The 22,928-nt window shown below is 41.4% G+C and overlaps 1 protein-coding gene across 1 annotated transcript in view; it reads right to left on the reverse strand.

Moving 5' to 3' along the window:
* Positions 1 to 4,445: 4,445 nt before the first annotated feature.
* SIK2 (salt inducible kinase 2) overlaps positions 4,446 to 22,928 on the reverse strand; it is a 53,826-nt gene continuing 35,343 nt past the window's right edge. The window contains exons 5-15 of the mRNA XM_086476817.1: positions 21,840 to 21,964; positions 19,584 to 19,707; positions 17,338 to 17,558; positions 15,679 to 15,831; positions 13,112 to 13,276; positions 9,648 to 9,876; positions 8,633 to 8,917; positions 8,289 to 8,452; positions 7,093 to 7,209; positions 6,265 to 6,356; positions 4,446 to 5,077 (exon numbers count right to left, since the gene is read on the reverse strand). Of these exons, the coding sequence (XP_086332943.1) occupies positions 4,498 to 5,077; positions 6,265 to 6,356; positions 7,093 to 7,209; positions 8,289 to 8,452; positions 8,633 to 8,917; positions 9,648 to 9,876; positions 13,112 to 13,276; positions 15,679 to 15,831; positions 17,338 to 17,558; positions 19,584 to 19,707; positions 21,840 to 21,964 (2,255 nt within the window). The 3' untranslated portion in view covers positions 4,446 to 4,497. The remainder of the gene's footprint in view (positions 5,078 to 6,264; positions 6,357 to 7,092; positions 7,210 to 8,288; positions 8,453 to 8,632; positions 8,918 to 9,647; positions 9,877 to 13,111; positions 13,277 to 15,678; positions 15,832 to 17,337; positions 17,559 to 19,583; positions 19,708 to 21,839; positions 21,965 to 22,928) is intronic.

Consider the following 22,928-nt stretch of genomic DNA (forward strand, 5'->3'; position numbering starts at 1 on the left):
TCAAGAGGACCCAGTCGTAACTTACTGTTGCACAAGTAGCTTTCCAAAACTCTCTTAACTGAGGAACAGGCAGTAAAATCCCTATGTGGTACTGACACCTATTTATTTCTCTGGAAATAAAACCATTGTAAGTGACACTGCATGGTATAACCGTATCTATAGCATTAGATTGTAGTCACCCAATTGCGTGTTGTTTTGTTGTTTGTTTGTTGTTGGGTTTTTTTAAGAATTAAATCAGTGGAAGGTATCTGTGGTCCAGACCATGTAAGAGACTTTAAAAACTCTGCTCTTGTCTTCCTGTACCGTAACAGAGACCTGTCCTATTCTCTTCGCCCCCCCCACCTTTTTCTCTACAGAGAAAGGAGATTAAATTTAGGGTTTAGGGCAATGTTTTTACTTGGGTCTGTGACTTTTAATGAGAAATTGAGGAGTGGTATGGTTTATTTTCTTTTTCAATCCCAGCAAAGAGTTAACTTAATTTTTTGAAGGTCCCCTGCATTGCAAAACAAATATTGTAGAGGATGTGCAGAGAAGGAATGTTTTCACAGGTAAAGATAATGTGAAACGTTAGAAAAGCAGGTAAGCAGATCTTTCTTGTGGACACAATCATTTTAATTGCACTTGATGTAACAGGAGAGAGATGAAAAATCAAATCTCAAGAAACTTATAGTAATTTTGGAGTCTTGGGGAAACTGTTCAGCTATGATGTCAAAAAAAAAAATCATCTAGTTTCTTTCTGTGAGGTAATAATTCTGATCCCAAGCAGCTCCCCCTGTAAGTCCTTTTTCTAGTCAAATCCAGACTGGTACTTCTCAGTGGAGCATGGGATGACAGAGTGGCATGCTGTGATTATATCAAAGGGAAATTGTGATGGGATTCCTTCCAGCAATACCCAAACACCCATCCCCTTCACAGTGTTCCTTGAGTTTAGCATTATATGATCAGCATTAAACTGCTTTTGTATCACCTGTTGGATAGTGTGTGCTGATTAATGTGGAAAAACATCAAAACTGATAGTAGTTTTGAGAATAAACTTCCTCTTTCAAAGTCAAGGTGCTACACCCTGACAAGATGACCTTGCCTGTGTTGGAGGCGTGCTCCTGAAGGGTCTGACATTCCATGGCGTAACAGGCAGTAAAGGAATGCAGCTTTTTTTGCTGAGGCTATTAGAATGCTTTGTCCATTCAAAAGTCAGTGGTATCAACTACCCCAAGTATGTCAAAATGATAGGAAGCAAACTTCAGTCTACAAAACCCAGCCTTTGCAGTAGACATTCGTTTTCTTTTCTGTCAGCTGTAGCTCGGTGCATCAGAGAGAAGATAACATAATACATCAAGAAGCTGCTAAAAACACAAGAGTGGCAGGGGCTGCTTTAGCTCACTAGATATTTAAAAATGAAATGCACATATTCTTTATTTTGTATTAATACACTGTAATTGCTTTACAGAGTCCAGCATATCAGTTGCATGTAAATACTACAGATGAACTTGCCAAACTGGAGCTCACAAAACTAGTGCATTTATCCCAAAGCAGAGACTAAATCCTCTAACTCCTTAAAAAAATACATTAAAGAACGTACCACACACATACATATTGCACTTTTCTCCATATGAAATTTTTACCCCATATACATCACACCAAAGTCTCTTCAAAGGAGTCTGTAATACAAGATAATAAAGCTAATAATTATTCTAACAGTAGTGTACACAGTTCTCTAACATGAGACATAACAGATTTGAACAAAAAAGCCACTTCAAAGTAGTATGAAGTGGTGCCCAATGGATATTCTGCCATGTTAGAAGGCATTAGAAGCCATTCGTTCTAATTGGCTTAAAGGAAATTAGATGAAATGTTAAATATGCTTTTGGTTGAGGGGAAGAGTCAGTCTAAACGATATTAAAAAAAATCCACTGTAGCTTCCCCCTTTGCAGCACCAGTGCTGCAAAGCTCAAATGAGCTTAGACTAGTTGGCACATCCTGACAAATGAATCGCAGAACTCAAGAACAGACTTATTTTTATCTTCAAGACCCAAAATGTACAGTATCCTGGAGTCGGATGGGGAAGGAAGTGGTTGTAGTTACAGCAGTAACCCAGCTCCGGGAGCAGAACCGGGCCTGTCTCCATGGTGTTGTGTGTCCTGTTAGCAGTTTTCACCATATAGTTCCTTGAGCGCTTGGTCAGATACTAAAATTCCAGACAGTGTTTATTATGCTGTAGGGCAGGGAAGAAGGAATGAAAGGACAGGACTCTTTGTGGCCTCTCTTTCTTTTTCTTTTTTTTTTTTTTTTTTCCGTAGTGAAATGCCTGGTCTGTTATGCTGCAGTATTTGTCAAGCTGTTTCCCCTCCCTTTGTTAGTCGCTTAAGGTGTCATAGGGATTTCTGTTAGACGAGTTTCCTTTTGAAGGGAAACCATACAATAAAAACCTTTTCTATCATCTCAGCTGCTTAAAGTAAAGCTTTCTAGCCCTCTTTACCTTGCATCGCATAGGTAGTGTATGGATGTGATCCTTGTTCTTTAAAAATCTCCTTTGCCAATGCCTTGAGAATCACTGTGATATCAGAGGTAGAAGCTGAGCACTTACGGATTGAGTCCAGCTGCACAACTGGACCAGTATTAGAGCAGGCTGCATAGCAACAGGAGTTGCCTCTCTAATTGTACTATACAGGAAGCAAGGTGCCTTCTGTCAGTTGTTAAACCGTTCCCTCCTCCACGCACGGCCTACAAGACAGTGACTGAGGTCCTACTATTCCATGTTTAAATGTAGTCTTATTGCTGTAAATGCAGGCTGATTATTCACCTTTCCACACCCTTATTATTTGTAGTATCAAAGACCTTAGCTCACCAAACCTTCCAGCAAACAGTGGTGTTTTCTACTTAGGTCATCAGCACAGTTTCTCTGCCATTCTTTGTGCTTTAATGAATCTGCAATTGTGCTTAATGTTTGCTCAGAAGAGGGCTGAACTGTCTAGCTGTGAGATGCATTTGTCTATCATCCTGTAATATCCCACAATAATTACAGCCTAGAAGCAAAACCCAAACTAGAGGTCTAAACTTTCTGCAGATTCCTAAACAGTCCTCCTATGACTTGCATTTCATGACTGAAAGTTCTGGAGACACAACTGCTTGTTGTTTAGTATTTCTTGAAATGGTTGATAGATCAACAGTTTGCGATGCTAAATATTGCTGTAATACTTTCAATGTTACATATATACACATGAGCAACCAAAACACTTAAACGTTGTTCCACATGGTGGAACGTGTGCTCTGAAGGGACTTTGGCTATAGCAAGGATATAAATGGGGTATTGTCTACTTTCTTCAGAAAAAAAGCATATAGGCTGATAAAGAACTGAAAAAGGCACAGCACTATCACTTCACAGGGGTTTTTTTAAGCTCATTGCTTTTATCCTTAAGTTCTAAAACCCTAAATAATTGTCCAAATATACAAAGCTCAATAAACCACCAGCAACACATACTGCAACTTCAAAATACAGTTTGTTTGCTTGTTTTTAAAATGCAACAGAAGGACAGATGGATCCTTTCCAGTGATCAGAACTTCTCCAAGACAGAGCCCTCCACAAAGGCCTGCCTGCAAAAAGGGTTGATTTGAAAATCCACTCAGGTGGACTTTTTTTTTTTAAATGCCATTGGCTGCAACTCTTGATTTTTCTCATGGTACTTCTTAACCTCTGTCTCTCTGTTAGCTAATCCTTCAGCATTCTCATCCCACCCAGAGGTCTCTACAAACCGCTGTGGTGCCCTGTGTCAGTTCCACGTATCTTTTGACAAAGTCAAGATGTCACTTAGCAGAGATCCAGAAGCTTCTCGTAGTGGACAATTAAGAGTTCCTTGGCAGGCTTGGGGAAATACTGTTTACTTGCTAGCAGGCAGAAGTGGAGGCTGCCTGAGTTGCCTGGTGACCTCGGAGACTTACCATGGAGTAGTTCCAGATCAGTAGCTTAACCAGCAATTGGATGCCAAAGTGCAACTTTCCTTTAATTCCACCTCATGCCACTGTTTCAAGAGTATTACAGTTGCCATCAGCATAGACCCAAATCTACCCTGAATTTCAATGAAAACTATTGCTTTTATTGCCAAGAAGTACAATACAATGTGCACTCACTCTCATTTCTCCAAGTGAATGTTAGATGAATGCTCACAAACTCCCCATTTTTTTTTTTTTAGAAGGGGCCATTTCCTTCCTTTAAAATTCACCTTTTTTGCCTCCTTCTATGCAAACTAGTTCTTGGTGGGATGAAACTGCACTATTGTGTTCTCTAGCCCCTGCCACCAGCACGAGGAGCTAGTGGCCAAACACTTCTCACCACCTCCTTTTTTTTTTTTTTTTTCCCAGTCAGGTGGATTTGTAGTTCCCCAGTTAATTCAAGGGTTGAAAAATTACCATGAACGTTGGGGTAGGAACAAAAAAACCCAAAAATTCACATGCTTCTCCACTTGTCCTGTCTTCCACTCTCATGTTAGTCACCTCACGGTATTAATTCACCAGGACATAGCCACTGTGCTGGGGATCTACAGTCTCCATCATTTCACAATCAAAGAGTCCAGGCAATTCCGAGAGGGCTAATGCATCATAGTTTGACTGGGACTCATGAGATGTTGAGCTGCTCTGGCTGTCAGGCAATGCTACACTGCTCTGTTGTGCTGGGTCCATGGAATACTGGCACTGGTCTGGGTAGTCTGGCTCAGAAGAGGTGACAACAGGCAATTCACAAGTCTGATACGAATACGGTAAGGACTGTGGCGGCTGCTGCACCTGAACTGGTGATGACAAGTGTGATGAGCTGGTGATCTGGGAGGGTGGCAGTGGATCCAGCTGTACCTTCTGGTATTGACTGAGGAAGGGGTCGTATTGCATTTGTTCTGGGGAAGGCTCCATCACAGGGCTCAGCGGCTGCTGCAAGCTGAACTGGTTTGATTGCTGCTGCTGTTGCTCCTCCTGGCATGAAAGCGGCAGTTGACTTGACCTTGGGTATGAGCTCTCAGCTATTTGCATCTGGTTAAAATAGGCCTGCAGCTGGGACTGCTTCTGGAGAAAGAGTCGCTTCTGATGCAGCCTGAATCAAGGACATAAACAGCAATTATTTTTGCCTTTTGAAGTGTTAAGGCACTAGCGTGAGTCCTGCATGCTAGTCAAACAGTTCCAGCAGGGAGTCAAGTACAGAACTGGAAAATTCCTGGGCAATCTTGTTTGTTAAATTTTACAGCAGACTAGAATCTTCACCTTTCTGCAAATGTGCAGAGGTTGAGTTTGTAGACCTCCTTTTGATAACCTTTTCAACTGCCTAGTGAATTTTTCCTGTGCAATTAAAAGTTAACCCCCTGCATTGTTAAATTTTGTTTGCTAAGAGCTTACTGTATTTTAAGCCTGCTATTCACTGCTCTGTGGAACTTGGGAGATGAAGACTTCAATATTGCTGGCTACTAGTGGAAATGAATGAAGTCTCCTTCCCCCCGTATTCTTTTTCTCTGAAACTTTAATGAAATTCCAGGGTTTTGACTCTCTACAAACAGTAAGAATTTAGAACAGAATGCAAGGTTATAGCTACCTTTGACAAATTCCTGTGATATGACAAAGTGGAGGTCTCCTGCCAGCCAATTCCCAGAGCATGCAGAAATAGGAAACCTACTACTGATGCAAGCAGACAGCATTCAGAAAATGAATCTGCTGCTTCCCAGCTTGTTTCTCTATGCAGACCTCCTATTCTTAAAGTAGTACTTTTTCAGAGGAGAGTCACTTCTAAACTGATCTTATGACAAGAAAAAGTTGATTTACTTTACTGTAAAATTACTGGGTCGTGGGAATGAGACAGGAAATACCTCAGTGACTACTGTGCATCCAGCAGGCAGAAAATACATGATCCATGTTCTGACTTAGGATAAATACTGCAATATGTAGATTATAAACCGCAGGTGGTTGGGAGGCTGAGGGTGAAATGAAGTACAACAACATATGTAGTAGGGTAGCTTCCTCCTCTGCTTCTGTATGCCCATTAGCACTAAAGGAAGCAGTTTACCTGCACCCCAGTAGTGCTAGCTGATAAAGAGCTTGTAGCACAGAAGTTTGTAAACACATGACAGGACTGTTGTCCTCTTCTTTTAAAAGAAAGACTGTGTTCTTACAAATTTTAAAGTGAAGCTTTCCTTTTTCAAAGAATTTCTCAATGGACAAAGACTGTTACAGTTCTTCTATTGCTCTTCAGAGTAAGATATAGCTTATCTGCATAGTTTGAAAACTTCTTACCTGTGCTCCTGTAACTGCTGTTCCAGACTCCGGGGCAATTCTTTGCAGTATAGCTGGCAAGTATTCTGAGCTTTTGAGAGTAGAGTGGGTTTCTGCAAGAAAAGCAGTGCTGTTTTAATTTGCCTTTTATTTAATGCATTACTCCAGAAAGCAACTGAAAGAAGATTTATCTATCCTTAGGACAGTGTAACTGCCCAGCTCCATTTTCAGAAGCTGTCAATAGAGCTTCTATCTAAATCCACAGCCACTACTGCTTATTGCCTTCTAACCCTTAGACAAAGAATATCTTTGCATGTTAGATTGTACCATAAAAATCCATGGAAAGATTTCTTCCCAAGTGAAAGACAAGCTGCAAGCTGGAAAAAAGTTGGGTTTTTTTAATGAACTAAAGCTATATGAAAATTGTTTGGTGTTTTTTTTGGTGTGGTGGGTTTTTTTTTGTTTGGTGTTTGTTTGTTTGTTTTTTAAAAAGGGGGGGGGGGGGAGAAACAGTAAGCTGTAAGCCCCAGGGAAGCAGAAGGGGGTTCTCAGATGCTGATGTGTAACCTTTGCGGAGTGCAACACAGATAATAGTTATTCACTAGCACATGACGTCAAATTGCTTGAATAACACTATACAGTAACAGACTGAGTAGGAAAACAGCAGTAATATAGTATACTTTTTGCATAATTCGGGTCAGTGTTTGACAAAAGAAAAATACAGCACAATTTCAAATTCATCTGTTCTCTGCTAATTTAGTCTCTGACTGATTTTCTTAAGATCTAAAAGGCTAGTTTGCTGTGTAGTAACAGCAGCAGGTTTAATTCAGTGGAGGGGAAGTATGGTACCTGGAGCCTGTGTTGCAAGTACTGTGTTTCTAAGCTCTGCCGTCTGGATAATAATGGGGGATGTGCACCATTAGGGAAAGCAGATGCAGCTTCCTGCTGCTGCTGAGATGCTTCCTCCTGCAGAGAGAAGAGGAACAAGTTTCATCCCCACAAAAGGCTCTTCTGCCTCAACCCTTTCTTTAAGGATTTCCCCTGACGCACTTTTCATAGTTGCCATATGGACTGGTCTCTGGTGTCACTCGCCACTTTCACTGCATGGTGAGGAGCCCAAACTACAAAGCTTTGAACTATCTGTGCTGCAAAATGGCAAGGGCTTAGATCTGTAACTAAAATTATATTATAGATACTGTATTTTCTGACTTGCCCTCTGAAATAGTAAACGTACAGGGTTAGAAAACCATCCAAACTGAATGTGCTTTCATGCAGCTCATTTCACAGCTTCAAAACAGAAGGCGAAAAGCTTTCAATAGTGGTGGAGGCGATACGCACAGAGTAGGCATCTCTAGCAAGCTGGAAAGTGCTGACATGGGAGGGGAATGAATTGTTGTCATGAGAATACCGTGAGCACTCTAGCGTGTTTACATCAAGTGAGAGATCCTTGTGAAAACATTACAACTTTGTGGTCGTCAGAACTGAAGTTTTCCAGCAGTCAGGAAGTAACAGCTGGAGCTTAAGAATAGCAGGCTTCGTCTGGAACATTAGGTGCTTACAGTGCCTGTGCACCTCTTACCCGTTTTATTCCAGGGGTTTAACAGAAACTTACTATTCCTGTTTGCTGTGACCTGTTCCATTTGAAACAAGTAACCAGGGAGCTGGTAGAAGCTATTTAGCATTGCACTAAGCAAATCAGACTAACCATTATCACTCGGGTTTTGCACTCTTTTTCAAGTATACCAGACCAGCTCCAATAGGGAAAGATGTTATTTGGCTTTGTTAAATCTAAAACATCCTTCAGATGAAAAGAAATATTGAAATGTTGGATTTGAAAGCTAACAAGGCCATCTCACTGACACCGTGAGGATGGTAAAGGCTAGCCTGCAAATGCCTGTTCTCTGTTCTGCAGAAGACTCGAAGGAGAAGAGGGAACTTTATTTGTAAATGAGCTTTTCTCTGGTCTCTAGAACACCTTATCCTCTTCACCTCTGTCCCAAAGCATTAACACCCAAGAGACAGAGCTTAATTTCTGGTCTAAGTACCTGTGGAGGACTATTAATGAGGTCCTGCAACTGAGTGGCAGTTGATGTTGGAGAAGGTTGTTCTTCTGATCCCATCTGTTCATACAGCAGCTGGACTTTGTTCAGTTCCAGGATTCCTTTGGTTCGTGCCAGATTCTGGAGGTGCTGTCTAAATGCTACAATTCCTGGAGAAGAGTTGAGACAAAGCCTTGTCAGAAAACCAGTTAATTCCTGTCTGGTTAGCACAGCAAATGTGAGATAAGCTGAGTAACAACCAAGTCACAAAGCGGCTTGGTGCTTCTGTGTATGGAGATGGCTTCATACCGTGTCTAGGCATAATGTGTCGTGTCAGTGGTTGTAATTACCTTGCGTGAGGGATGTGTCAGAAGCTCTGCGCCCCTCTCGGAAACTGACAGGAGAGCGGTTGTGGGTCTCTCGCTTTTGAGAGGCGAGTGCCTGCATGGCTGGATTGGCAGGTCTCAGACCTATGAAAGGTGTTGTCATTCTGGGTGCTTGTTGGTTAGTTAGCACCATTTCTTTCAAGGAAGGGGTGTCTTCCAGGAATTTAATATCTCTCTGAATAGATCCCATGCCATATTCTGAATCAATACTGCCCAGAGATGAATTTTCATCCAATGAGTAGACTTTCCCTGTGACAAAAAACAAAAGCCAGAATAAAAGCAAAGCGCAGCAGTAATTTAGCAAGGCAAAGGAAGTGCCACAGACTTAAACTATTCCTGCCAACAGTGACTGTCTTAGAGGAAACAAAACAAAAAAATCAAGTTTCATAAAGTAATTGTAACTTAACACTTGCAGTACCAGAATGGGGATTTGCTATTGGTTTTTACATTATTACAGTGATAAGACACTATGCAGATGATGTTAACTGGTTTGTTTGGAGAGCATTGGGTTTTTGGGTCCCTGCTCTGTCCCCGGCTGTAGACAATCCTGACAAGACCACAGCCTGAGCTGAAAGGCTTGGTCATCTTGCTGGTTTTGGAATACCTGAGAATCCAGTGGTTTTCCGCACTGTCCTCCTCTGCCAGCACGTCTTCAGGGAATGAACGCTCTGGGGGCATTTAGTTACGTGAAAAAGAACAAGCCAACTTGCCAGACTCTACCAGTTTGTATTGGCATTGTGCATGACTGTAGCCAGCTCTCTGTGCTGCTTTGGTTTTACACTGTCTGTACAGAAGGTTTTGGGGTGTTTTGGGGTGTTTTTTTCCCTTTGTCCTTTACAGCAAATGCTAAGTAACAAAACCAAGAAACTCTGTCTTGTGCTTGTCACTCGTAAAACCTAGTGTTTTTCATCCTGGGCTTATTAGGTTGAGTGCCGAGAGCAGGGAATGAGCTTTGAGATGTCAGTGCTAACTTCTGTACCTGTGCCTGGCATCATCACCAGCTGGTTGGTAACTTCTGCCAGAGTGTGACGTCGCTTCCCACAGCGAGCTGCTTGGAGGGCTGCAAATGCCTGTGCAGGGTCATCTTCTGACTCGCCTTCTGTCTCTATTCCTTCATCAATAGACGTTTCCATCATGCTTGCAGGCAGTGATTGGCATCCTTTCCTAATCACCACGGGAGGTACAGGATCTAGCAGGCAACCATTAACCTAAATGGCACAAGGACAAGATGGACAGCTTTCAATTATGTACACAGAGCATCACCCAAAAGTGCAAGAAATCTTTGCCTATCATGTAGGCTGAAGGCAGCCTGGATATTTAAAATGTGTGACCCTCCCTATAATCTACTGCATTAAGTAAGACTAAGAGTTGTATGTGACAACAAATCCCTCTAGGATCACCACTAACAATTCTCTTAGTACTCAACTCCCTGAATCTAATTTCCACGGTACTATGTTCTCCAGGGCTGCTTTTTTTTAAGTTATTAAACACCTTTGCCAACTTAGTCACAAATATAAAGTATTTATGGATTGTACAATGTTGTTGTTTCCCCTTATCATACCTACTGTGCTCATTTATCATGTTTAGATAAGCACTATGAAAAGAGAGTCTCGTATTTAATTCTGCAGCATTCTTGCAGAGCTGCAGAAATGTGTTCAAGAATAATATAATAAATGCACCCTTTCCAGCAAAAGTCCATTTGATTCATGGTGCTCCTCTGTGAACAAGAGCCTATGGAATCCCCCTCATTCACTCAACTTGATAAAGCTCTGCGCAACCTCATCTAGCTTTGAAGTTAGACCTGCTTTTAGCAGGAGGTTGGACTAGAGGGCCCTTAGAGGTACCTCTCCAACCTAAAACACTCCTAGGATTTTAATTGTTTTTATTCTCCAAATCAGTTTGTCTTGAATCCTTCTGTACCGTAACTAATCTCTGCCATATGCACTGCTTGGGTTTTGAGGACCAATGGCCTGCACGTCATGCAGTCTTGGGGTAAGTATTCTGTTCTGTAATACTTTTTGAAGCTGTAATTAATGTCTGGTTGCACAAGTCATTCCTACTGTTCTGGTAGGATCTGCTTCAGTGAAATATGGATGAAACGACACATTCATTTAGCATAAAACCTGACACTGCTACAGGTGAATTTTAGGTAAAACTGTCGATGAATCATTCCTGAATTTTCTTTAACGTTCTTTGTAAAAACAAGTGTGTTTGGAAAAGAAGTTTCACTGCATTAAGAGTAGCTGTTAACAAATGGTCTTGCAAGCAGATGATATGGTGGTACTATAGGAAAATACCTGAAGTGGTATCAAGAAATAGCTATAAATATTTTGGACATCAGTAAAATGATGATGCTTGCACAGGAAAATTCTGGATCTGCTGCCTCTATTTTAATTTAATGGATTTTATTTTAAGCTTAATTTCTTGCACACCTTACTTTCCATTTGTGACTTTCCCATTCAAATGCCTTCTACTGGTCTGGCAGCAAAAGCACTGGGAAGACTATTTAGTGAGCTGCTGGAAAGGGATACCATGTGGGCAGTTGGCTCTCTGCAGTTTACCATGGCACAGATCAGAGCTTGGGCGTCTTTAGTGGACATGTTCTATAATACTTAAGACACTGAATATTCCCTAGTCAATTGTGATTTGACACCTCACTGTAGCCACCATTTGTTGATCTACTCCAGCTAAACTGCATCTATAAAAGCAAAAGGGGATGCAGAATACAGTTTGAATTGTTAATTTCCAAACGTCTTTGAACTGCTTTTTGCTTTCCAGCTGTAGGAGACCACACAAGATCTTACTCAAAACAGTGATGGGAACCAGGGCTGCACTCTTAGTGTTGGTAACTAAACCAGTAAGTGAGCAATAAAAGCTTCAAACCGGCAAGCATGAGACCAAACCCCTAGCTGGCAAAATACAATATGCTGAAATTAAAGTTATAACGTGATGTGCTATGAGAGAGAACAACAGAAGTTTCATAGGAATAATAATATGCTTCATAAAGATAGTTCTTTTAAGCTATTACCCCTTACTCAACAAAAGCTCTAACTGCTAACTCCCGTGTATTTCACTTATTCTTTGCTACCCTGCAGAGTATTGCAACAGACCTCAAAGTTGCATGGCAAAATGGATCAGACTGTAGCTCCCTTCAGAGACTTAGGGTGTAACCATACATTTGTAAGGCTGTGGAGCTGTCACAGCCTATTAGTTGAGTTCAGTTAAGTCTGTTAACTGTGGAGGTGTGGAAAGCCTACACAAAGTCTTCCAGTCTGATTACAGGAAACAAAACCCGTTAGACGGAGCTGTGATTTTACATGGTCTCCAGTGAAGATTTTACAGGCATTCCTAGTTACAGAAATGACCTAGCTGAGAACTGCTACAACTTATTTGAGATGCTGCAGTTCCAATAGTTTTTGACAGTCAGAAGGTCCTGCTGGCTATTTACTATTCAACAAAAACTGAACAAAAATGTAACTCTTTTGGCTGGCTTATTAAGAAATCAGCAGAGATGCGGAATTTTAAGTGCATGGTATTTTAATTGCTTTAGCTGGCAACAGAAGCTTGTGGTTAAGCTTCTGTTAGACCTTCCTGTACTCATTTGCCTGAATTTTTGGATGAGTAGCTGAGTAGGCTACTCTAGATACTTAGCAGTGAACCCTTTGTATTAGAAACTATATGTGAGGAGGCTTGAGGGCTCTTAAAAATATATTTGAGAAGAAAAAAAAAATAAAACAACCCGCTTTTGTAGATTGATTTTTCTTTTACAAATGACAGTGTGGAAAGATTGGAATGTAAGCAAAGAACACAAGAAGCAGATTACTGATAAATAAAAGACACAGCTGTTGAAAGATATATGCAAGAGAGAAGTAGAAAACAATCTGGAATACCTAAATCTCTGGCGCTCAGCGAATACTTAAATTTAGGGAAACAAGCACAATTTGGTTTGTCCAGCTAGTTCAAGAAATGCACAAATCAAGTGTTCAGATACTAAAGGTCTTTGGTTTTGACTTGCTGTCTATCCTGAGAGGTCACCCAGGAATGAGAACTTGCCAGAGGCCAGAGTTTTGGGGACAGCATATGCTTAAGTACCTGGGAGCAGTCTGAGAATATTAGGTCTTTGAGAAAAAGGCTACTGAAAGCAGAGAGAAGCAGCAGAGTTCCCAGCTCAGCTACCTGCAAGTGTCAAGACACAGGAGGCGCACCACAGTCAATGAAGTGACATTGGTTTGGATTAGCAAATACTCTGGCCCTGACTCCACAGTGCTTTGTGCTAGGATGATGAACTCTACCCTGTCAGAAGGAACTGATGTTCAATTAATTACTGAAGAGCTACAACTACTACCACTAGCTGGGCTTTTACTAGGCAGTAATTTAAAAGGCAACAATCTTTTTTAGCCTTGATGATTTTTGACAAAACAGAAGGATGATTTTAAGCTGTACCTTTGGTGTCTCAACTCTTTCTTCCTCCATAAATGCTGTCTCTCCCTGGCAGCTGGATGGAGGGAACGAAAAGGCTTCTGCTCCTGAGGCTGAAGGAAGACCTGGAGACTGCAACAACCTTGCATTTTGTGAATGCAAGTTTACTGAGGGTACCACAGCTTGTGCCTAAAAGAGATTTTAAGAACTCCAAAACTGGAACAATTTTAGGTAGAAAACAACATACAAAGTCACAAATTAAAAATAAGCAGTATCTAGCCTATTTCCAAAGCAGGAGGAGTATAAGATTTATGACCTCATTCTTGATGAATTACATTGTTAGTCTTCAGACTTTAAAAAAAAAGCACCACCACCAGCCCAAAACACGAACACCTGACCCCAAATGTCATTAAGCCAGCTGCTTATTGAAGCTGAGCACTTACTAGCAGTAAAGACAGTGTTTGGGACCCTTTGGTGCCCTCCAACTTCTGACATGCTAGAATTCCTTTTAATATTCAGTACAAACCCCCTTAATATTACTATGAGGCATATGACTTTTCTAACACGCACTCATTCCTGTAGGAAAAAGCGTGAGAAGAATAGAGCAGGCTGGATCTGAAAGAAGGTATTTTAACAGAGGGGGAGCACCGCTGAAGTGAGACTTGTGCCTCAGGGAACAAGCATGGCACAACTGGGAAAACAGTGGTTTTCACTGTTTCTTAACCTTAATTTCCTCAAGTGCAGTATCCACACAACTTGCCTATCCAAGAGGAAACAAGCAGCCTTATACAGGAGCCTGTGGTGCCACCATGTGTGAAAACAAATTATCTTGTTACTCAGGATAACTGTAAGATTGCTTGCAGTCCTGAGGAAAAAGTGTTAATATGGCTATGAAGTACAGAAACTTAGTACGATAAGGAACTACTTTCTAGGAGGTTTTTTCTTCCTCCTAGTTCATCTATCTCCACCAGCTTTTAATACATCTTACAATTAATAATCTGCTTCTGAATATTGTATTGTTCTGTCACTGGAACTACTATCTATCTGAGAAAATAGCTGGCTTTAATCTTTGTCAGCCATATTGTTCCTGGATCTATGTTTTCATAGCAGAAGCTATTTGGCTTTCATTTCAACAGAATCCAAAACCAAACAGTATCTTGCTGCCTCAAGCAAAAGAGGTGCAGCAGGGTTGTGATTTCTCCTGGAAGTGGAGTCTGGGCACTTGTTCTACACAGCAGCAATACGGTATCTAGGAGGCTGTGAACTGGAGACACTATTTACTTGAGACTATGATAAATCTGAATCATCTTAGGCCAAGTTATGCATTAATAGAAATCAAAAGCTGTATGTCTGTGTATCTTAAAAAAAAAAAATGTAAAAAAAAAATCTGAGTTATTGGAATAAGACACTGTAGATGACCTTTCTTTCTGAAGAAAATTACTAGGGAAGAAGCAGACTGAATAGCCTTAGAGCCTGTGCTGAATCAAGTCAGAATAATTAGAGAGGATACTAAGTGGACAGCCTTCTACAATGGAAGGGCTGGCACCAGATCTAAGGAGCAGCCAGAATTGCTCGTGACATCCTTAAGTCTTAAATCAGTTAGTCAGTCATCACGTTGGCTCTAGGCACACAGAGGTTTTGCAGCCGTGTTGCAGTCTCCCATGAAACTGGACTCTTGCTGGGTCACATAAGGAAAAAGTGGTACAAATCTTAAAAGAAGTGACATTATTTAGGAACAAATCTTTGAGTCTTGAGCCATTAGGAGTCCCATAACAATGCTATTTTTGTCAGGTGCTTAAGATATCACAATGAATTGGCATGTTAACCTGATCCTAACATTTTCTTTTGGGTACCTCTTTACTGTTCTTTGCCATGCTTCATTTCATGGGAGACAGAAAGCATATCTAGAGAACAGCAGGGGAGAAAGTAATTTTATTTTGAACAGGTCCCTTTAGAGTGACTATGTTTATAACACTAAGTAGAGCCTGCATGCTTTTAGCCCCCATGCTAGCACAGCTCTCCATAAATTCAACAGCTCGTTTGTCAGTTATGTTAAAGATACTCCAAGTGTTACACAGGCTCCAGAAATGGTCTGTCTTTAACATTTTAACCCATGACTTCCCAGCAAAAGGTTTGAAATTCTCAAAAATGGAAGTGTTCCAATTAGAAGCACAAGCACAGTACTTCCCCTTTAACTGGGAAATAAACTAGGAGCTAAGGTTAAACCACACAGATACCCATTAAAGCCAAGACCCCTGTTTGCATTTTGGGCTTCAGAACAGTCAACTTCCCTTTCTCATTTAAAACTTATCCAGATCCCTCCAAACTCCTCTTCCCCCCTCCCCCCAGGGGTGAGGAGGAGGCAGCAGAAGCAGTTGTAGGAGGCATGCCAGACGACTGACTTGTCATCATACAGTTCTGATAGGAGGCAAATCCAAAATGTCTTTCCAAAATGATACTGCAAGTCTATGTGTTATAGAAATCAGAAAATAGCAATGGATTCTAAGTGAATCTATGTAGGAACACCCTGTTGAAAAAGAAGCAGCTCTCACACAGCCTTAAGCCCACCTCTGCTAGGAATGAGACCTTACCTTGGCTACTGTCTGCTCAGCAATGGTGCTTGGCCGACGCTGACGAGCATCAAGTCTTTGTTCCACGGGGAAGCTACTCCGATGTGATTTGAGTCTTTCCACTAACAAGTAATAGATAGCAGCAAAGTGGTTATAACTCTTGTTCTGAAGAGACTGAAAAAGAGAAGCACAAAAGTGTGGGCGCAGCCAAATATGCATTATCTTTTATGTGCTACGAGACCAGGAAGAAAGAATTGCCCTCTAGGAAAAAAAATAAATTTAAAAGGCAGTGGGGTAGGCAAAGGTTCTGAATTGAGAAAGTTTCAAACCAGACTGGCAGGCAAAGAAAAGCATCAACCTCAGTTTAGTGGCAAGCTCACAGGAGCCTGCTATGTTCTGGGCTGCAACAGTACTTGTAGCTAGCAGTGAGGTGCTACTCTGAACCCTCAAAGATTTGAGCCCAGAGAAGGCACTGAGCTCCAGGACTTCCTGAATATACTGGCCATTCCAGGTCACGGGAAGTGGTGGGGAACTGTGCCTCTGCAAAGCAGAGAAACTAGCCTCTTCTAACAGAAAGTACTCAAACTGCCAACCTCTACAATGGTTTGAAGTTTCAACCATGCTAAAGGAAATTATTGTGTTAACTCCATAGGGAGTCTTGGCATTTATGTTTGGTAAGAAGCATGATTTGGGATTGGACAGAGACATTCAACTGCTTACTGCTTTTATGCTCCTTTTTGAATTTCATTTTTCACCCTCTTATGAGTTTCAAAAGGAATTTACTTTCAATTCTGATTTCCCCTGCTCTCTCTCCATTTGACAAGTACTGATTTATCCAGCCCTACCCAGGAAATCTAATAGTGTGGAACCTAATACGGCTCCTTTACTTTACTTCTGTGCTTAAGAATCGTCTTAGTTAACAAACAAATCTCCAGAAATAACCAATTGTAAGCAGCAGCAAGTACTGCCATTGTAACAGGCAGCCCTACCGGGCTACCATTTTTTATGTAGTCCATGCCATAGTTCTCGATGTTCTCTAGCTTAAAGCAATTGCAACATCAAATTGTTTGCAATGTGTGCTTGTTTACAGTAAACAGTTAATACACTGGGAGAACAGTACCTAGTCCTGGGATATGTGACCAGAACACATTTTTCTTTTCCGTGGGTTCGCATTTGGATTCCTGATGCAGAGGAGTATCCTTTCTCTCACGGTGCTGCCTTTTTCATTGACTTGTTTTCCTGGATGGGCAAAGGATGCCTTGGATTGAATAGCTGGGGGTGGCCGGGCAGCATGAGGCACACAGGTGAAGTTGTTCTGGGCCTACTGCACAATGATTTTTTTTGCCTGCAGTTTGCATAATGCAGATACCTTCTCTCTGCTAGGTATGATCTTTAGGGAACTTTCTGGAGGGATGCCTCTACTCTTCCTGATCAGTCTGCTGGCAAAGACTGAGGCATCAGTAGGACAGGGAGGCAGCAGCACAGAATGTTTAAAATGTCTGCCCTCGCTAGGGTCTGACCAGGTGAAATATACCACCAGTTTTTTGGTTTCAGTCTTTTTTTTTCCCTAACTGTTGAAAGAAAGAATGTTGCAACCAATTTACGTAATAAGTTCTAGTCACAAAAACCAAACGGGAGACCTTCCCCCCAGGGACAAATACCTGTTTGATTCTATTTTACCTCAATAGTTTTCTGCTGGTCTATTCCAAGGCTGTGCATTAGCCGTAAGACCTGCTCATTATACTCTCCAATGGAAGGCTCATTCTCCTCTCCTGGTGGATAAAGAATAGGTCTCTGTGCAGGAACTTCTATGAGCATCCACTTGTGCTCCTTAATCTGAGCAATAGTTAACCGTTTGGATGGGTCTAGGACCAACATTCTTCTAATCAGATGTTCACACTCTGTTGGGGAAAAAAAAATTACCAACCTGCTAAGTGGTACTCGCATATATTCACCTGAGACCGACCAGTACAGAGGAAGACAACAGGAAACTGTCTTACTTCTACCTAACTTCTGTGCTAAATACATTTCCTGAAGGCCAAAACAATCTCTCAAAACAAGACTAAAGGTCACATTAGGAAGGACAAATCCCCAACTTCTTTAAATGCATGGTACAGCTAACAGTGCCATTCCTTCTACACAGCTCCCACATGAGGGTAATAGTAATATTTAATACCTCTGTGAAACTGCTCAAGCTGTTCTAAGTACAGTGCTAACATTAACTGATAAAGCTTCAAACAACGAGGGACTGGCAAAACTAGGGTTAATATCTGGATTTTATTTTTTTTATTTCCATCCTAGTGGTCACAAAAACACAGGTAAAAAAATGTCTCTGTGGCTGTGAATAGTAACCAGTAGGTCTGCGGGTTTACCTGTTTTAATTCCAGGACCAAAGCACAATCAGTAGCTTTAGGTGCCAGAATAATTCTGAACACACCAAACCGCTGCTGCTTTCTGACTACTACATGCCGGACAGCATTAAAATGTTTTTAATTAAAAAAAAATAAAATTAAAATTAAAATAAAACAGCATAAAAATCCTTTTTCTTCAGATCTCGGTTGGCTTTTGGAAGATGAGGACACGGAAGATGAACATGCAGTTTGTATGTGATAGGAAGTCAATGTAAGTTCCTTTAAGGGAGCTTGTCGCTCTGCCATGTATTTCTAGCTGACCATGATGTGGCTACAGTACAGATGTTATGAGGCAATCCAGGTAGTTAAGACAAATAGTTTAGAGAGCGCTTTCTGGCTATTTATTCCTCTCTTGTTTTCACCATTTTGCTAAGAGGCACACCCTTCCCCACTCCCTGCATCACCATGTGATCAACAAGGGCAGCAGCAAACAGCCTGTGAAACAGCCAATCTATGCTGCAGTCAGAGTGATGATTGCAAATCACACAAAAGCACCGGGATCTAGCTCACATACCCATGTCAGCAAAGTCACAGAAACACAATACAGTTCAGCGCCGGCCACAAAATAGGCCCAGGAAGCTGAGGGGTTGCTGTAGTGCCATAATGGCATTGCTAAAAGCAACCAAGTGCACTACGGCTACACTGCAGTGGCTGTTTGCAGAGGCAGTGTGCAGGAGTACACGCCACCAGACAGAAAAAGGGGAAGACCAGAATGTTTTACACCACAGAACCCTTAACAACAGGGCTGAAAAGCACATTTTTAATTCCCTTAAAAAAATGATACAAAACACAGAAAGTAGTATGTCAAAAGAGGACTGGATTCAGGAAGGTTTTGAAGTAATCTGGTTTAGAGACCCTTTAATATATGGAAGCTGAAGGACACCATCAAACCCTGTGTAAAAATGGCCCCACTTGTTCTTATCTGAACAGGCACAAGGGAGAGCGAAACCCAACAGATGGGACACTTACATGAGATCTTGCGGTCTCACATGGGAGTGCTGATACATGACAATGAGAACCTGGCATATGAACCAGTTGTGCACTTTTGCCTTTGTTTAGCAGATGCTGTCAAAAACCAGGAAACACCCAATCCACAACTTAGGCTTGACAGCGACATTGCTTGCAGCGTATTTTCTTTCCACGTTAAAATGTATATGGCCTTGCAGGACAGGAGCTACTTGCTACACAAATGTGCCTCTCCCACTGCATCCCCATATTTCTATTCACAGCAGGATGACAGATCCTTCAGCTTCCATTTCAACTCTCTCCCTGCTCATGGGCACAGCCACACTGCAATCTCCACGCACTGTGCAGGAAAAAACGGGTTGGTTCACCTAGCAGCTGCCTAACTGCAAAAGGCATACAGCTCATCTTTGTGTTTCCTTGCAAAACAAAGTCTGCCATACCGTAACCTAGCGTCCAGATGCACAACCCTTGGCTGTATCGCACCAGACATTATTCTAGAATTTACTCAAGGTTTACCACACCAGGAGTGTAAAAAGGGCACATGGTTACCTTCTGACATAAAATAAGGGATCCTGAACCTTCCTTCAAGAACTCGTTGCCTCAGTATGGGGAGTGTTGGTCCATCAAAAGGTAATGCTCCACAGACCAAAACATAAAGAACTACACCCATGCTCTGCAAGAAAGAGAAAATTAATGTCATTTTTCAAGCTACAAGCCAAGTCTCTGAGGTTGGCTAGCCAAATCCTGTCACCAAAAAAAATTATGTTCTGCAGAAACAGGAAATTTATACAAAAAGGAGTTAGATTTCCGAAGATCCCTAAACATTAAGAACACTCAGCTAACCCAAAATGGCTAGGCTTGCAGTACCTTGTGCTGATAAGCAGGTAAGCTGAAGTGTAATGGGTTAGAGACTCTGGCTGCTAGCAGGAAGCTCCACGCAGATGACTGAATGATACCTGAAAAGCGAGTCCCAACTTCAGGTGAGAATTAGAGATACTTTTTATGAATCTCAGTGTTGTTCAAACAAAAACAAACCTCAGACAGCAGCCGCTCAAAATAAGAAACTGTAACCTTTTACATTTACCAATTTGCAAAAGCCTCCGTAAGAGGCACACTGGTAACTTCATGAACAGTCAGCTTCAGGGGAACACCAGCTAATAATTCTGCACTGCTGTGGGCAGTGCTGAGCATGAGGGATTGTTTAATATGAGCAAAAGGAGACATTCTGGGCAAAAGCTCTCCTCCAACTGCCAGACGCGTTTTTGAAAGTATGCAAGTTAATTGGCACCACAAGTGGAAATAGTCTTGCAGTGTATGCCAAAAAAATATAGCGCCACACTAAATGAAATAACCACACCAGACCCTCATGCCAGTCAGCTGGAAGAGCCACAGCACTGGGTTTCTCAAAGGGGAAAAGCAGGCATTCGACATTCACCTTAAAACTTTGCAAGTACCCAGAGATTTAAACATGTATTTTAAAAAGTCACTTCCTTCCTTCCTTGACCTGCCAAAAACTGAACTGTGGATCGTTGCATCCCTCTTGCAGGCTTAGCACTTTCAGCAGGCTGTTCTGTGATTGGATGTTGCAAAGAGATACAGAATCCTTAACTCCTTTCTGAAGATAAGGAAAGATTATGATGATTTTATCTTAAATATAAACACACGTGTGCTTCTCTCTGTGGGCAGGCAGATTCCGTTAACTATTTAGGATCTTGTACATTTAAAGATTATTTACCAAAGTTCAGAGCGTCACTTCTGACATTCACACAGTGCCTGTGCTACTTGGAACAGTAAGCGTAGCTGAGGTCTGCTGAACATTTATTTACCAGTTAGTTACTAAAGGCTGTAGCCTTTTTTTTTTTTTTAAATCTAGCTAGCTATATATGTGTATGTATACAGAGAGATACATGCATACACACCAATATATGTATCTAAAAGCACATTTTTATTTGTTAATGCAATTAGCTTAATTTAAATTAGATTAGCAGCTGAAAGGTGACTTTCCATGAACTGCCCTATTTGTGTAACAGGCTCTCGCCAAAATGTCAGTGCCCATGTTGCTGCGCTATGTGCGATATTATCACTGCAAACCTGATGCCACAGCAGAGACTGCCAAATTGTACTGTCTCTTGTTGCTTTAGGATATGAATTCATGCCAGAATACTAAAAAATTAGAACAAACAAAAAACCCCAAACAAAACCAAATTAGGAACAAAGAGCAGTCTCTGACAACGCGTAAAGGGTGCACAGGACTTCTTCGGTTCCTTTTAGTCCCTTTTCCATTGCTTAACAATGTGGGTTGTGCTCTCTATCCTCTTGCATTTAAGTAGTACGCGTGGAGACACACCAATTCAAAAACATACAGCTGCCTGCAGTAGAATAGTTTGTGGCACAAATGCGCTTGTTTCCAGCTCAGAGAGCAAAGCGGTCATCTCTCCTGTGTTTCAGCGGCCCAGAATCCCTTTAACCCCACGAAGAACTTGCAGCCTTACAAGTTCAATTCCCACTTAACACAGAAAATACGAAATACGCTGAAAAAAGCAAAGTTCACGCATTCAGTCAGAAGAGCTTTTGGAGGAGCTACCGTTCTTCCTCTCGTGGGCTAACATACACCTACAGTGTACATTTAATAGGCACCTGGATAGGTAACTTCAATTCCATTCAATGCTAGGTGGCATTTCGTGACACTCAAGAAATGAAGCTGAACAGCTTGGCTGCAGCTGAAGAAAAAAAATCAAAGATGATTCCTTTGTTTCAGCTTCCTAAAAGTTTACTTGAATCCAGTTAAAAAAAGAATAATGATACCCAGATATCCAGCTGGGGTCCCTCGTATTGCTGTCCTTCAAAGACTTCTGGGGCTGCATATGGTGGGCTTCCACACCATGTCGTCAGAGGCTCACCGCTCTTATAGAAATTTCCAAATCCAAAATCTGTTGAGAAATTAAGAGGCAAGTCACTCCAAACTCCAGTTGCGAGACAAAGAATAATTAAATGCATGGACTAGGCCCAAAAGCTCACTTTCATTTATGAAAGGCTCTATCACAAGTCTTTTTATCAGTGCTCCCGCTGAAAATACTTAGTGGGATGCTGAATGCCCTATACTGCGGTTTTCATGACAACTACATAATTATTAAAACACTCTGCAAAACTTCACAACCTGTAGGAGTTTTGAGTAAACTTCTACCAGTTTGCTAAATCCAAGTTCATAAACAGCTATCACTAAAATTTAACAAACTGACAGTCATCCATACATACGAGATTATTTACTTGCCAAGAAATATCTGAGATTCAGTACTGGATCTGAGATTTCCTGAGTTTTCTTAAGGTGCTCTCTAGCCTTGAATACACAACAAATTTTGACAAAAGCATAAATTCTGGAGATAGGAGGAAGGAACTCTGCCAAAAGTAACAAGCATGGGAAGACACAAAGCCTTTTGCTGCGAAGGAAACTCTGCTACTGGGATTGTCTACGGCCCTTTCAGGCTACAACTGAAATTTAGCATTCCACAACTACGCAGTTCTTTTAAATGTTTCTTTTTTATGGCTTGATATGGGACTTCAGTATTCGTCACCATTTGTAATAATCCAATAGTGAAAAGCAAAATGACAGCCACTGTTGCATAGAGACATGGAGTCCGATGCAATTTTTAATTTAGCTTCCCCTGCTGCTGCTCTGCCAGGTTCCATATTCATGCAACAACATTAATATTGAGGGAGCTCGCTTAAAGCTTGAACTGAAACGGATTATTTTCAAAACGCAAAATTTCAAGGGGCTGCTACCACTCCCTGGTATTCCAATCCATAGCTCTCTTGCCTTCCACTCCACTCCACTCTTACCAGTGTCTTTGGAGCTCTTCACAGGCCAGATCCTCCAGTACCTCTTATATCCTGCTG

Source organism: Leptosomus discolor, chromosome 22, assembly GCF_034619465.1.
Source record: "Leptosomus discolor isolate bLepDis1 chromosome 22, bLepDis1.hap2, whole genome shotgun sequence".
Lineage (NCBI taxonomy): Eukaryota > Metazoa > Chordata > Aves > Leptosomiformes > Leptosomidae > Leptosomus > Leptosomus discolor.